Source organism: Zootermopsis nevadensis, unplaced genomic scaffold (genome assembly GCF_977971745.1).
Source record: "Zootermopsis nevadensis isolate Lab colony 2312 unplaced genomic scaffold, Znev_1.0 Znev_ptg000009l, whole genome shotgun sequence".
NCBI lineage: Eukaryota > Metazoa > Arthropoda > Insecta > Blattodea > Termopsidae > Zootermopsis > Zootermopsis nevadensis.
The window spans coordinates 2,253,899-2,270,565 of record NW_028259141.1 but is presented as its reverse complement, the minus strand read 5'-3'; the positions used below and the strand labels follow the sequence as shown (position 1 = coordinate 2,270,565).

The window sequence follows — 16,667 nt, the reverse complement described above, 5'->3', positions numbered from 1 at the left end:
AGCTCATCACAATACAGTTTGCTCCACGATCCATCTTCCTCCGTCTTAGGTCCAAATATCCTCTTCAACACTTCTCAAAAACCCTCAATCTATGAACCTCCCTCAAAGGGAGAGACCAAGTTTCACTCCCATACAGCATAAATGGCAAAATTACACTTTGGTATATTTATACCTTTAGTTTATATATATATATTCCGGATATAACGCGGGTACATCATCTCCTCCATAGTGCAGCAAAAAAAAAAAAAAAGCATCAATTATCCTTCACACAGAACTGGAAGATTCATTTCTTAACACGTACCGTTACATTACCTACCAAGTAGCGATATTTTTTGTTCATACTGTACTTTTATTCAGAAGCCTTTATTTATATACAGTACGTTGTACTATGACTCATAACGTAGGGAAGTGTACTGAACTAATTAGGCCTAACAGATGATGATTAATGATGAATTTGTGCCAGAAGTAAAACGTCATTTACGCGCCAAAAATCTGGAATCTTCTTTTAATTGATAATTGTGCAGCTCACCCTCCGGCAGATCTGTTAAAATTGTCAGATGGAAGAATCAAAGTTGTTTTTTTTACCAAAAAATACCACAGCATTGATTCAACCACTGGATCAAGGTATAATTCGGGCATTCAAAGCATATTACCGGCGAGAGTTGCTTACCTATATTGTAAATTCAGAAATGACGGTGCAAGAATACCTGAAAACGTTAACAATAAAAAATGTCTTATATCATAGGCCTGGCATGGAATTCAGTTAGAAAGAAAGAAAGAAAGAAAGAAAGAAAGAAAGAAAGAAAGAAAGAAAGAAAGAAAGAAAGAAAGAAAGAAAGAAAGAAAGAAAGAAAGAAAGAAAGAAAGAAAGAAAGAAAGAAAGAAAGAAAGAAAGAAAGAAAGAAAGAAAGAAAGAAAGAAAGAAAGAAAGAAAGAAAGAAAGAAAGAAAGAAAGAAAGAAAGAAAGAAAGAAAGAAAGAAAGAAAGAAAGAAAGAAAGAAAGAAAGAAAGAAAGAAAGAAAGAAAGAAAGAAAGAAAGAAAGAAAGAAAGAAAGAAAGAAAGAAAGAAAGAAAGAAAGAAAGAAAGAAAGAAAGAAAGAAAGAAAGAAAGAAAGAAAGAAAGAAAGAAAGAAAGAAAGAAAGAAAGAAAGAAAGAAAGAAAGAAAGAAAGAAAGAAAGAAACTGTTGGTCGAATTGTACTGCTAGTAACAGTAGTCCTGAAAGTGAAGTTTTACTTTTCACCGACGAAGACGCTCGTGAAACTTCAGATATTATTGGCGAAAAATTATCGGTTGAAGAACTCAATGCGTGGATTCAAGATGACGATGAAGTTCCTGCCGTTAATCACATGACTGACGAAGAAATAATGACGGCACTGCAGCAAAGAAAAAATAATATGAATGGGGCATCCGACGAAGAGAGTGAAAATGAAGAAATTACGGAAAACGAACCACCCAGAATTAATGAAGTGTGATTTCACATAAAAATCCACAGTTAACCTTAATTAAAAATGGCACAGCCACATCAGCCTATACCAAAATGAACGTTCTGCTTTTGCAAAAATATCCTTGTTTTGTTATGTCATGTCACAATATAAACACTGTAAATAAAGTTATAAGATACACTAGCTTCTCCACTCTGATGGAAGCAATGAAATAAGCAATGCATATTGTCAACATTACGTTTATTAAGACTTTACAACAGTATCTTGTACTCATTATGTCACAACTCTAATCATGCAGCTTTTGTTACCGATTCTTGCTGTTCAAACTTCGGAAACTTAGATTCCACAGCGCTCCAAGCAGTCTTCCCGTATGCCAAGTCGCGCACAACTTCCGGAAGGACATCGAGCTGAAACGACAGACAAACTACTGTGACAGATTACAATTCAGTGCTTGACTTGATAGCAGAGCAGCTGTCTAATTAAATCATTAGTACAAGTTTATTTTCACTAATTATACCCATTCATGGTGAGATCTCTCTGCTTAATCGGGGGTCATACAAAGTTGGTTCATGGGTCACATGAATCATATAGGAATTCAACTTAATGAATCCCTTGTTTGACCGCAAAAGTAAAATGTTTTTTTATGTTCAGTACAGTGCTATAACTCCTAGCTTTAACGGACAAAAGAATATTAAATTGAATCTCTGTTACTTCCCTGATGATGCATGCGCGTGTACAGGATACGAGTTTCCTGTGTAAGACGTGAGGGTTTCACGGCGGTGAGTCCGAGGATGGCTGTCTTCTGGGTTGTTGCGCCGTGCAGTCTGATGATGGAGGCAGCAAGGACCTCTGAAACGTTGGTAACCTTCTACCAGACTACGTGGCGCAACGACGCAGAAGATGGCCATCTTCAGACTAGTTCCCGACAACTGAATGTGATGGCGAAGTTAAAACTGTGTTTTGCCATGGCTAACTGGATGATGTCTGCACATCTTTCTTTATATGCCATATAAATAACATCACGGCACATTGCATGTCTGAAGAAAAAATGTTGAAAGAGTCATCAAGATACAGTTAGCTCTCTGTAAGTATTTCAGTATCAAGAACAAGGCTTTCAAATGAACAACTAAAAACTGAATTCCATAACCTCGTAAACCTGGAGCTTTATAAAGAACAATGTACGAACCATGAAACAGAACCAATAATTTGTTAAGAACCCGTTCAAATTTCTTCACAATCAATTTCTCCAACATACAATGTTCCAAATTAGATGCAATACAGAACAAGCTTAGTTTTAACAGGTCACAAATAGTTCCTGGACCTATTTCAGCTGCGTTGTAAAATAACGGTCTGTAAAATGCATTCATTTTCTAGCACCTCTGTACAATGCCCTGAATGCCGTTGTCGGAAACAACCAACAAAGTTCATGGCAGTTTATTAAAACGCTACTAATTTAATATCAAAGTGTTTCTGAACATATATTATGGCTTGTTATTTTTATTGCTTAAAATTAAATACGGGCTGCTTAATTTAGATGGGAACTATTTTTTCTGTTTTAATTTTTAGACTGATATGATAAAAAAAAACTGTACATACAGCACACAAAACGGTGGGCAAAACATTGTGAACTTCCGTTTTAGAATGTGTACTGCAAACTAGCCATCACCCACCATTTCTTCATCGTAATCTCACGTGGATATTACTGAGAGACAAACCACTGTCTACAAAACCTGATTCACTGCCACTTAATGTATTAAAACACAGAATCTGTTTCTCAACATCTTTAAACAATTTTTCTCTTTTATGTTTTGGCACAGCTGACAGTCCAGTAAGGTATTCCTTTTCACAGAGCTATGGAAGTAGACTGATTAATTTTAAGTTCAAGATGTGACCATTTATATGTGCAGGTTGGTAGTCTTGCAGAACAGGAGAAAATAATGCAAAATCACTGTGAAATACTCTGCATTCAAAATCTCCACAAGCTCAGCGATACAAAACAAAGGCCTTATCAATTATGACGATCCAAAATCATTCTTCATTCAATTGCTGGATGGCACGAAGACTGTTTCGGCAGCTGAGATACTACTAGACTTATGTACAGAACAGTACCTACTAGAAATATCAACTGATAACGCACATTTCGTCCAGCATGCTTAAAATTAATTCATGGAAGATATTAATAAATTCATAAACGTAAAGCAAACGTAATACGATGGGTTCCATAATCCCCTGGTCAAAAAATGACACAGAAGTGATTATTAAATAATGGTACTATTTCTTCTGAATGCACATATGTGCACTGGTCTCCCTCCAATCACGTGGTGGGTGGTAGGTGACTGCCCCTCCTGTTTGTTTACATCAGAATTGTTATTCAGTGAGAGAAGGAATAGCGGAATGATATTCACGTCAACGCCCATGAAAATCCATCAACTGGTATAAAAATTAACGAGGCAGGAAACACACAGTCACAAAACAATATTCCAATCTTTCCTTACAAGATAATGAAAGTTAAGTAAGAACGTACCGTGGGCATTCGAGAACAAACTACTGAGGAAAATACTTGGATGCAAGGAAGGTGGAAGACGGAATGACGTAAAGAGCATCATGATTTTTAAATCAAGACGAGGCTTGGGACGTGACAGGTAGCATTTATGGGGAAACACATACAAAATCGTGGTCAGAAAATCTACAAGAAATTAAAAACGTAGTATGTCCCACAGTAGGGTTTCATAAACATAGCAATAAACACAACTGCCTTCTAGGTTGATGCGCTGTGTAGTCTGGTAAAAGTTTACTGATGTTTCAGAGGTGTTTGCTGCTTCCATTATCAAGGCACTGATGCAGGAGACAGTCATCTTCATACTCACAGATGTGAGAACTTCCTTACATAGGAATGAACATTCAAGTTCCATAAAAGCAAAAAATTCTTGATTAACAGAGCAACTTTACCGCAGTGTTACACGAGTTACTTCATTAGGTTAAAAATTGTACTACTACAATTTAACAAAATGGCTGAAAGACCACACTTACAGGTATTCTGACTTGTGCCATGGAATCACGCTCACGTAGTGTTGCAGAATGTGGAGACTGTAGAGAATCAAAATCAATCGTAACTCCAAATGGAATGGCTATCTCGTCTGTCCGTGCGTACCGCCTCCCTATTGAACCACTAGCGTCATCCACTTTGTGAGATACGTCCAACCTTGTTAATTCTTGAGCTGAAATAAAGGCATCAACTATTCAACTGTTGCTCCATTCAGATTTTTCTGTACTGTTGACTCAACCTATGAAAATGTCTCACATACAGGTTAAAATTTTGGCCATGATATTAACTACAAACCGGGGATTTCACAGATTCTTTTAGTCTCTGCAGGAAAATGCTGTTAACAGTACTTTAAAATATGTCACTTCCCTTTACTGCAAATTCATTATTCAAAATCATAATATCTATATCTCTGCAGTTGATATAACCTGTTAAATAACAAACTAACAAAGGGACCTGGTAAATCGTTATCCTCTGATTTGGCTCCGGTTTTGCAGTATGGAAATCGACCCTCCTCCAGACTTCCCGGCTAAAACATTAGGTGTTGATACTTCCATTTCTTAGTAACATGCAATTTTATATGTTTTATTTTCTTTACCGTTGTATTATAACTCTAATAAAATAAATCACGTGACTGCAGAAGCTCAATCGGCAGTGTGTCTATCGTGGGGGAAACTCGTGTTCAATTCCAAGTTAAGTTTTTTTTAAACCATTAATTCTATAATAACTTCAGAGACTATAAAATTTCAATTACTTTTCCAAGTTTTTACATTTATTTATTTTCATTCGTTTATTAAAATTTGAGAATGAGCGAGCAACATTGAAAAGCATCAAAAACACCAATATTTTACAACAGTGAAGTTTCACACAGGTTAACTGTGTTATAATTTCGTCTATAAACATATTCTTTGGTCATGTCAATAATAACACTGCATCAATAACATATTTTCGGGCAATCAGCCACGTTAACGTGGCTGATTGCCCGAGAAGATTGTATTGAACAATTTCCCGAAACGTCGGTTTACTACGGAATGTGTACTACGGTAAAACGTTAACGCGGCTGATTGCCCGAGATGATTTTATTGAAATTGTTCCTGAAGTGTCAGTGTACTACGGTAAAAAATTAACGCGGCTGATTGCCTGAGAATATTTTATTGAATTTGATTCCGAAACGTCGGTTTACTACGGTAACCAGTTAACGCTTCCGATTACTTATAATATTGTGAATATGGACATTCGTCCTTGTGAGCATTCGTACGTGTGAGCATTTATCAGTGTGAGCATTTATCAGTGTGAGCATTTGTCAGTGTGAGCATTTATCAGTGTGTGCATTTGTCAGTGTGAGTAATTTTCGTGTGAGCATTCATGACAGTGAGCTTCTTTCTGTGCGCAATTTTCGTGTGCGGTTTTGTCATGGAACCTAAGTTAGGTATGTCAAAATAGTTTTGAACACATCAGACTAGGGTGACAGGCTTGTAGGACTCTGGCTGGTACTCACAACTGCATGGAAAACACAACAAATTTAGATGCCTCCAACACCTAACCATAGCTTGCTTCTTCACCTTGGAATGCAACATAATTTACGTTACAGAAAACTTTACACAATGTTATTAGTTTGGCAGCATACCTTATCATAATTTGGAAATGTGTAAAGCTTCACTGTTGTGCAATATTGGTATATTTTCAACCTTTCACGCCGAGAAACCAGCTGTGCTCCTCTCATCATTCAACGTGAATAAAGAATAAAGGAAATAAATAAATGCACACTTAAACATAGGAATCAAACCCTGGTCACCAGCACGAAAGTAAACATGCCACCTCCTGAGCTTTATTAGCCAACGGAAGAATACCCATGAAGATTTCCGTCTTCTGGGTTGTTGCGCCGTGTAGTCTGGTCGATGCTAACCAACGTTTCAGAGGTCATACTGCCTCCGTCATCAGGGCGATGAAATCTTCATACTCACCACTGTGAAAACCTCAAATCTTACAGAAGAATACCCATGTCTGGTGATTTATGAAGAATGTATTACAAAGACACGGTGGAATGTCAATACAGGCAACTCTCGGTTTACAAACGTTCAATTTACGAACATTTGCTATAACGAACATCACAATTCATTCAAAATTTCTTAAAGTCACCAATAGAAATGCCAAACGTATAGTGAACATAATTCTAAGATTTAAATAAATAAACTTTTAAAAAATGTATTTATTACAACAATTATCAGAAAGTTATTACATGATAATTATACTGAACTGTTCTTGGTTCTAGCCAGTAAAAAAAACGTTGGTTTACATGCCACGCCGCGTAGAATTTTTTCTCGTGGGAAAGAAATCGGTGATTCCCCCTATTATAATATAACAGGACCATCACTTGCATGCGATGTTTAGTACATGGTTTTAATGCTTTAAAATGGCTACTAACGTATACGATACATATCATAAACGCTCAGGAATGCAAGATACAACGTCTTGGAACAGAACTCGTTCGTAAACCGAGAGTTGCCTGTACCTAATATTTTGGCAAGGATGTCAGAGGAGCATCTACTGCCACACTGCAAAACTAGAGCCAAGTCGGATGATAAATATCAATCAGATCCCATTGTAACAGAGATATTAGAGTGAAAACAATCTGAAAATCATGTCTTTGCCTTGCTTTCATCCCCAAGGGAGATACACTGCATTTAGAAAGTATTCAGCATAATACCTCAGTCAAAATGATATAATAAAGTTCAGATAGACATGCACATAATCCCTTCATTACTTAATTACAGCCACAGGTAAAATTTATAAATTGATAGACTAAAAATTTCAAAATGTCAAAATATGGTAACAAATGTTGGTAATGTCAGTATGATAGAATAAATTGTAAAATTTAAAAAAATTGCACAAAATATTCAAAATATTTATGACATGGTATGACATGTTAGCTACTAAACGGTCCTGGGTTCAGATCACCAAGCTATAATAGCAAATCTCATTGACTGCATTATCAAGTTCAGGCCAAACGTTTAACCGAAGAATATGTCCCGTCATTTGTAACATATTTTACGAAGATACTCACACAACCGTCTGATGAAGGGCTGGAACTCAGCATTGCCACTCAGCGGCAGCAATGAACATTTGAGTGGTGCCACCACTGGAGGAAGAGACAGGAACTACAAAGGAAATTATGACAATCTGCATGTCAGTTAAAGCAGTATTAGCAATGTGTAAACACCCAACTACAAGATTTCAAACTTGATTTTAAACTTCAAACTTATCACTATTTTTATCTACTAAGCCTTAAAACACCTGCAAAATTCAAATCAGATGTGTACGAACACCATTACATCAAAAATAAAGTAGCAGACATCACTTTTACATATAAAGTATGTTGTCATGTAAAAGAAATGTACGTAGCATAAATTTCCTTTTCAACAAGTTGTACAACAAGCCTGCCAAACTTTTTTTTTTGTTGTGTGAGCAACTTCGGCAAAATTTGGTCTGTATGCGGGCAACACGAAGTTCAATACATATATATTTCTACAATAAAAATACACTAATGATGCGAAAAAATTGTAAAAAATGCAATTCACAACCTAGGCTACGGTGTGTTTATTTTTAGCAAACTTTTAAAAAAATGAATTTGTAATGTAATGTAATGTATGTCTCCATAAATAAAAAGCTCATAACCTTTTTAAAAAATTATTGCATAGATTTTAACTTGAGAGTGATCTTTTGCACATTGCCAGGGACATTTTTTTATTCAAATGTCTCTGCGGGCAACATGTCGCCAGTGAGCTACAGCTTGGGGCAGGCCTGTTCTACAAACTCCTCAGATATTTTTTAATTGGGTGAACTACAACTTTTCTTGATTAACTTTCATCTTCAAATAAAGTAATAAGTCATGACTGGACAACACACTTAAAAATTACATTCAAATTTGTTATTATAGTATAATTTTGTAATTCAGCTGCGATCAGTTGGCCAAGGAATCCTTCCACAAGGCAGTTAGTGTAGTACAGTTCTTGAAGTCAAACCAAACTGAATCCAAACACCTTTTTAAACAGAATTCATATCATGTCCTTTACTTTGTAACCTTCATAGAACAAATACGGCCTATAACGAGAACTTCATTACACCAAAATAAATCAGAACCATCAGTCAATTTGTTACCGTCAATACAAGGGCTTTAATCAGCACTTTCATCATAATGAGTGATTCCCAACTGGCCACCAGTCATCCATAATTTTTTTTGTATCAAATAAACTTGTAATTTTGCTTTGCAAACTGTGATGAAAAGGAAGGGCCACTCTGTACATTTTGTCAAATAAAAAACTTTCAGGATTTGAGGTTTTCACAGTAGTGAGTATGAAGATTTCTGTCTTCTGGGTTGTTGCGCCGTGTAGTATGGTGGAAGTTTACCAACGTTTCGGAGGTCTCACCGACTCCGTCATCAGGGCACAGCTCCGCCCTTTTTCCTTTCTCTCCGTCTCTCTCATACCTCCATGACATGCCCACGCACTCCTATTGGTCCCCACCCATGTCTGATTCAACACCTGCTCCCATTGGCTAGGATTAGGTTACTCCATTCACCGTCCGGTCCCTACAAACCTAGCCCTCTCCACTCAATTGGCTCATTCATCGCCCTGATGACGGAGGCAGTATGACCTCTGAAACGTTGGTTAACATCCACCATACTACACGGTGCAACTACCCGGAAGACGGAAATCTTCAAAAAACTTTCAATTTCTTACAAAGACCTGTAACCTAGACACAAAACTACAATCTTACCGTTCTCTGCTCGTCTCCTTCGCGCACTCTGAAATTATGTTCAAACAAGGCATACATGATTCGTCCGATGCCAAATGACGGTTCAACCACATTGGGTATTATCTCCTCTACATGAACAGTTTTCTGATGCTGTTTAATGGACACCATTTCAGGTGTCAACTTGAACTCCGCACCTCCAACGTTGACGACGTAACCGCTGAATAATAGAACAGCGATATGAACAATAATAAAGGAAGCGAGACTGGAATAAATAGGAGAGAGACAAGAGATGATGCAGTGAAAAGAGCATAGCTGTCTAGTCAAATTGCATGAACAGACAATGTCAAAAGTGCATTAAATGCAGAATTAAAGTTATGACCTAGAACATGATAAAGTTGCAAATTGAAGGGAATACAGAGAGAACAAGTAGAGATTAGTAACAAATACAAGATAAATGTAACTCCAAAGACTATGAAACCTCCGAAAGGAGGCGGCCATGACCCGTTACTGGGTTAAGCTACTAATAAATAGAAATGTAACTCTAGAGCGTTCTAATGACGATGAATTGCATTCAGCGATGTTGTTTCTCTGGACTTGTTCCATCGTTCTCTATAAGAACAACAAGGAATGTAGGATTTGAGGTTTTCACGACGGTGAGTGTGAAGATTGTTGTATAATGGGTTGCTGCGCCACAGTCTGGCAGTTTACCGATGTTTCAGAGGTCCTTGCTGCCTCCATCATCTACCAAACTACACGGCGCAACAACCCAGAAGACAACAATTTTCAACAACAACAACAAAGCTGTCTTTGCTCCTGTCTTCAGATGATAATGCTTACTCTATTCTGTCCAATCAAAGTGGCTATTCCCAATTCAAGTTTTGTTTTTAGTACACGGAACAACGGACCGAGCCCAGCAAAACTGAACAGGATGAACGGTTATGGGACAAGATAAGAACAGTGAAGTCACTTCACAAAACTGGATGTGTACATGGTAGGGATGATCAACTAACTTGCTACACGCAGGCATATACAGGATGACGTCTCACCCATTAGCTGCCAGAGACTTCTCCAACTCTGCCAATCCATGTGTGTCAAGTACTGCCAGATGATCCATTATGATTTTTGCATCCTTCTTGAAGGCTTTTCCTATGACACCTTTGTTTATCTGAGGTTCTATAACAAGAGAATGAACATGCCATAGACACTACAATATTTAATTTTCCACCTTGCCTACTGTCAAACGGTCACTGTGACATACAATGTAGCAAATTATAGTTAATTATTTTTTATTATTAGTGCTCTGTCTGAGGACAGGTCCATATGAACAGGATCCTTCCATCCTTTTCTCGGACTGGGACCTGTTCATATACGTTCTTGGCAGATGATCCAGAAGTGGTTTGCCATTGCCTTCTTCTGTGTGTGAATGGAGTAATTGTTGGGATGCCACGGAGGAAAACTCCGTGTTGCCTAGACCACGGCCTTGCCCAACACAAGTTATAAATTCGGACACCGCCGGGAATCGAACCCGAGACCCCAGGATTACAAGGCCAGCGTTCTAACCGCTAGACCACCGTGGCTGTTAGTTAATTATAGTGTATTTAAATTATACACTTATTACAGTCCAACTCATTGATGCAATGCCCTAAGCAGACTGTATGCATGAAGAGTCACCACTGTTTCACCACCTCATACACACACATATTCTATTTCCCCAAAGTTTCGTTCATTAAAATATGTTATAAAAATCATATTTTTAATTAATTATTGGTGGTCATATCTAATTTGCTCTTCATGATGTAAGCATTAAAAACAACGTAAACTCTCGATTACCTGGGCTAATCAAGGGGGAAGATGCGTAAATAATTAAAAAAATCCAACACTCATTTTGGGGACACACAAATTACTTTACGTTTTTTATACAACTGAAACTTAAAAAAAGTTTCGCTGTCCCACTATACGCCATGTAGGCGCTTGGGGGAGAGGCAGTATAACTCCTAATCTTTCTTGACCTTGGCACTAGATGGGGGAGAGTGGTCACCATCACTCCCCGGCTGCGCTTCACCCCCCACCAGGAAAGGACCACGGTACCCATTGGATAGGATGCAGAGGCTAGAGGAAAAATCCTCAGTCCCTTTCGGGGATCGAACCACGGTCATCCAGTCATAGTAAGTCACTATACCGACTGAGCTACAGAAATAGTGTATAATGGTCATTTGCTTTTGTAAACTCATTACGCCCCTCAGAGCAGCACAAATTTTATTTGTGGCTGTAATATCACTGTTTATGAACTGTCTCTGACCCATGTAGTCTACACACTGTAGTGTCACGCTGTGATGGACACACACATTGCTTTCTCCTTCTTCATTCTCATCTTTTACTGCACCGTTATCAACATCTGTACCTGTGATTGATTCTAATCATTCTTCACAAGTCATCATGAATGCATTATCATCACAGCAAATGCACTTCTAGTCTATCTGATACTACGCTCTCTTAAACTTCATGCTGCATTTGTCTAATCAGGTAATCTTCTACAAAAATCTTATGGCAATTAATCTCCTTTATGTCCGTTCAAAAAAAACATAAAATTCATGGAATGTATAAGATGTCCATGTTACATGGTCTATACAGGGAATGGAATCAAAAAGATTTTACTCAACGTAATACTTCAACCAATTACTGTATAAATATAAATAACAGAGCCTCATCAGTGATCTTCAAGTAGGTTTACCCTGTGCTTAGCTGAAGAGAAAAATCCTGTTGACCACTTCAATCTTTCAATGTTATTAATACGCTTTTAAACACTTCTGAGCGCCCATAAAGAGATACTTCAACTTGATGAACGACGCAGACTTCAAGCCCGTCAGGTGGCTGAAAGGTGAATAAACCACATCTTCTGCCGTTTCGAGAACAATCTCCGTTCTCATCTTCAAGGCTCCTGGGTTCCTTTGCTGCGAGGAAGCTGATGGGAACTGTCAGTTTGTTCTTGAAACGTTGGCAGAGGATATGATTTATTCCCCACTCAGCCACCTGACGTGGCTTATAGCCCGAGAGTCTATCTTCAACTTCATTCGCCGTGAAAGCTTCACTTTATACATCATATACTTCGAGCTCTCCTTCCTGTACATATGTACTATATCTTCTTACTATTAAACATTACCAACAATATTTCTCACATAACTACACCAGTGAATGACCCAACGGACAATGCAATCATTATAACGGCATAATAAAGGGTTCTTGTACATTTCATTTCCTTCACTGTCATGTGTATAATGCGAGAGCACGATTCTGTCCATGATCAACTGAAAGGATAATAAAAGAATAAACATAACATGTGAAGTGTGACGCTGGGCATAACAGACACAGCTTCAAACTAGCATCTTTGAAGATACACAACATGCAGCTAGATCAATGGTTCGTTTCTCACCTATGACGTCAACAACTTTTGGTTCAGCTAGCTTTTTCTCTGCTGCTAGCCGTACGCCCGTTGCTTTGGAGTGCTGCGTCAAGTCAAACGCAGATCTGTCTGCACATCCTACACATTCGACCCAGCCCTGGGTTGAAAAGAATTTTGTATTACGGTTATTTGTCGGCAAACAGTGACAAGCAGCCAACTCCACTCTTCCTTCCTATATTAAGCCAGTTAAATCTACTTCACGTCTTCAAAATGCACGTCTTTAACATCCATTTAAATATTAGCTTATCTATGTTTAACACTGTTGAAGCTGAAGCTTATCTACTTATCATTTAATAATTCAGTCAGTACCACAATAAAGTATAAGAAAACTGGAAACGGACAAACAAACTATCCCATTTTATGTACGGGACATAATCAGAAGGAAATATTTGTTTTTAAATAACACAAAAAAAACTGCGCTAAATAATAATGGCTTCTAAAGTGACCAACAAATTAAATTGAATAATTTGTCCGGAGATAGGGATTAGCTCTATCTAGTGGGCCCAACTGAGTAGGAACCTGAAGACGGAGATAGAGCCCCATCTCTGAAACGTCGTTTTACGTTTTATTACTAGACGATGGATAATATCCAAGTAAATTTTTATTCAATTGACTCTTCACCATCGTCAAGAAGTTTTAGATTTGATAAACAAATTAAATGAAGAACTTTCCTTGTGGGAAATTTGACTGTAAGTAGTTAGTTACATTAACACAAATTTGCAAGTACACTCACGTAGGAAGTCAACATCTCTGCATCCCAGCAGTCGCAAGCATAATGAGCCATCTCGTTGCCCATGTGCTGGCGGAATCTGAGCTTGGCTGGGTCCACTCCGATACGGATCAGGAACTGCTGGATTCGGGCCATGAAGTAGCCCAGGGTCTGGTTAGCGACTAGACCCTGTCACAACAATCAAGTGTAATGCAAGTCGATCCCTTCGTATGAAAGAACTTAGCTGTGTTACATATTATGCACACATATGGTCTGAATGACATATGACTGTGTCGAGACAAATTCTGCTAATTACCTGATGATTACGAAACAGAATAATGTTCTCTAAAAACATCAAAGATGTTCATTATCTAATAAAACCCTGAATGTGGGAGATATTTTCAATTTCTACTGGATAAATGGTTCTAAAACACAATATTGAAAAACTCTCAATTTAGAAGTGGACTTGGAGGACATTTCTTCAGACTTGTTAAATCTGTATGAATCATTCTAACCTTGATATGTCAGAAGACCTTATTCGAATACCAGTTGTGGAAAAAGACACAGTAAAAGACCAAGGACCAAACTCAGACAATGAAACAAACGTGTTAAGACTTAGAGCACAGTTTCTCAAGATTTCTCCGTGAGAAGATACAGAAAAACAGTAAGTTATTGTGTAACCTTGTCAACTGCTTGACCAATAGAGTGCAGTTCTGCGGACTTGCCGTCCATCTGGTTTGCAGCAGAGTACAGAAGCATCTCAGTGTCCTGTACACTTTCAAACTTCGGGTGAGTCTTTTCCGCCGGATCACAGAAGTGCTCAATTTCCGCCATCGTGAACTCTCTACCAACAACGATAAAATGCTTCGAATTAAATATGTTTTAAAATGTAACGCCCATTAATTACCTGAAATTAGCATGTCAATTTCATTGTTCTCATATCCCCAAATCATGTAACATCATACTGACCTCACTCTTATGAGTCCAGACCGCGGAGAGATCTCATTGCGGAAAGCATTCCCTATCTGCGCAGCAGCAAATGGCAGGCGTCCTTGGTTAAACTCCAGCAGGCGCTTGAAATTTACAAAGATCCCCTGTGCAGTCTCTGGTCGTAAGAAACTGTAAAATAAAGCTTATATGATGGATAGCAAACAAATTATGCATATGAAAACTACATGATGGCTCAACTCTGGTGATTGTCACTCTGATCCAAGGAACAAAGTAAAATTGCAGAAAACACGGTATAAATGAGTTCCAGGAAGAAATTATGACAGTTATGTTCCTTCAACTCCTGCTGTTCCCATTTATGTTGACACTGAATAAGCCTCTTGAATAGTTTCTGTAAATGACCCTTTAAATATTAAAATCTGGTGTATTATATGCACAGCTTCCCAAAAACAGAATGTATCTAAAGAACTGTAAAATACATAACAGTAAAATGTTTGCAGAATACCTTTAAAATACTAAATATTGTAGGAAGTTTGAATTTCATGTTCTGATAGTGCCCTTTTTCCTTCATTTGATGCATAATGCACATACAATTGCATGACCTATAATTTTTTCTAATGATATGAGCCATTCTGGAGAAGTCGTACCAAAAGGCCAACTTCTCCTCCTGCCTGGACAGTTTTGCTACATGAATTTCAGTTACATATAGTTTATTTAACAACAATTTCAGAATCTAGACTATAAAGCGTCAGACGACGGAAATGGTAGTGGCCTAATTTTAAGTACCATCCTGGCATTTGTCTGGAGGGACTGAGGAAAACTGGACCAGTGACTGAGATTAGCTCATTCTAATGGACCCCACAGAGTACACGCTCCCTTCATTATGCCTGAAGACCGAGACAGAACCAGTCCTCCAAATGTTCATGTATTTTATAACATCTGACAATGGACAAGATTCAAAAACTTAGCAATCCATATTATATTATACCACTGTCAAAATCATCCAGAATCGAAGATATTAGGTGTCGACTCTCCATTGTTTCTTTATAACGCATAAATTTATTTTAGACTTTCTTCAATTTCACTTCATAAAAATCATAAAATTAGGTGCAGTTATGCTGTATGCGACAGTTAGTAGCGCATTTGCCTACGATGCAGGTGGCAAAGATCTGATTCCCAGTGAGGTGATTTTTTTCACCATGTCTATAATGACTTTAGAGGCTGTAAAATTTTTACTTCCTAACACTTTGTATTTATTTTCTTTCTTCCTTACTCACATTTGAGAATGAGAGAAGCGCAGCTGGATTCTCTATGTGAAAGGTTGTAAATAAATTGTTCTTCTTCAAGGTATTTACAGCATGGGTCCAAGATATCACGGAGAAACATAAAATAAGGCATACGCACATGACAAAACCACAGCAGTAATGATAATGTGACTTTTGAGTAACACTTAAAGCTGCAGAATTGTTTCCAAAAGAGACAGTTACGAGGTGCGATCGGAAAGTTTCCAGACTGCGCCTATAAAAACCCGTACACTTATCTCAGGTATTAAATTCATCCATCACCCTCGAAGTAGTTCCCCTGGGAGTGAACACAACGATCCCAGCGCCGCTGCCAAGCCTGGAAGCATCCCTGGAAATCTTTCTTTGTCAGCCTGTCAAGCACCATCTGCGATTCTGCCTGAATCTCTTCTATCGTCTCAAATCTCCTTCCCTTTAGCTGAACTTTCATCTTTGGGAAGAGGAAGAAGTCACACGGAGCTAAGGAGGGTGCGGGATGACGGCCATGGTGTTTGAGGCCAAAAACTGCCGAACTTTGAGGGCGGTGTGCGCTGGCGCGTTGTCATGATGCGTCGCATGTGGAGTTCTTCCTTTAGAATCAGCTGACAGGTCCCATAGCCTATCCCAACAATGTCGCACAAGTCGTTGATGGTACGACGTCGATCTTCGTGAATGGCCTGCCGAATCTTCGTAACATTTTCGGGCGTTGTGCTCGAAGATGGTCGTCCAGAACGCTCGTCATCATCGACAGAGGTTCGGCCATTTTTAAAACGTGAATGCCACACAAAAGTTTGTGCACGACCCATTGCGGACTCCCCAAATGCTTGCTTTAGCATTTCATAGGTTTCCGTAGCCGTTTTGGCGGGTCTTTGGCAAAATTTGATGCACACACCATTCCGAAATCGCAGGAGGGTCAGTGTAATGCACTACCAAAACGCCCGTAACTAAGAAACAAATGCTAATTCGATGATGCCGGCTGGCACACTGATTCACTATGAATGTAGGCCGCACCCCCTAAAGGCAGAAGC

The 16,667-nt window shown here is 38.4% G+C and overlaps 1 protein-coding gene across 2 annotated transcripts in view; it reads right to left on the bottom strand.

Annotated features, from left to right (window-relative positions):
• Positions 1 to 1,667: 1,667 nt before the first annotated feature.
• Positions 1,668 to 16,667, bottom strand: part of LOC147874315 (glycine--tRNA ligase-like) — a 55,574-nt gene continuing 40,574 nt past the window's right edge. For both annotated transcript variants that reach the window (XM_087345780.1, XM_087345779.1), the window contains 9 exons: positions 14,381 to 14,530; positions 14,093 to 14,255; positions 13,436 to 13,600; positions 12,673 to 12,799; positions 10,289 to 10,415; positions 9,264 to 9,459; positions 7,552 to 7,645; positions 4,475 to 4,662; positions 1,668 to 1,851 (listed from right to left, as the gene is read on the bottom strand). In XM_087345780.1, coding sequence (XP_087201906.1) covers positions 1,735 to 1,851; positions 4,475 to 4,662; positions 7,552 to 7,645; positions 9,264 to 9,459; positions 10,289 to 10,415; positions 12,673 to 12,799; positions 13,436 to 13,600; positions 14,093 to 14,255; positions 14,381 to 14,530 — 1,327 coding nt within the window. In that variant the 3' untranslated portion in view covers positions 1,668 to 1,734. The remainder of the gene's footprint in view (positions 1,852 to 4,474; positions 4,663 to 7,551; positions 7,646 to 9,263; positions 9,460 to 10,288; positions 10,416 to 12,672; positions 12,800 to 13,435; positions 13,601 to 14,092; positions 14,256 to 14,380; positions 14,531 to 16,667) is intronic.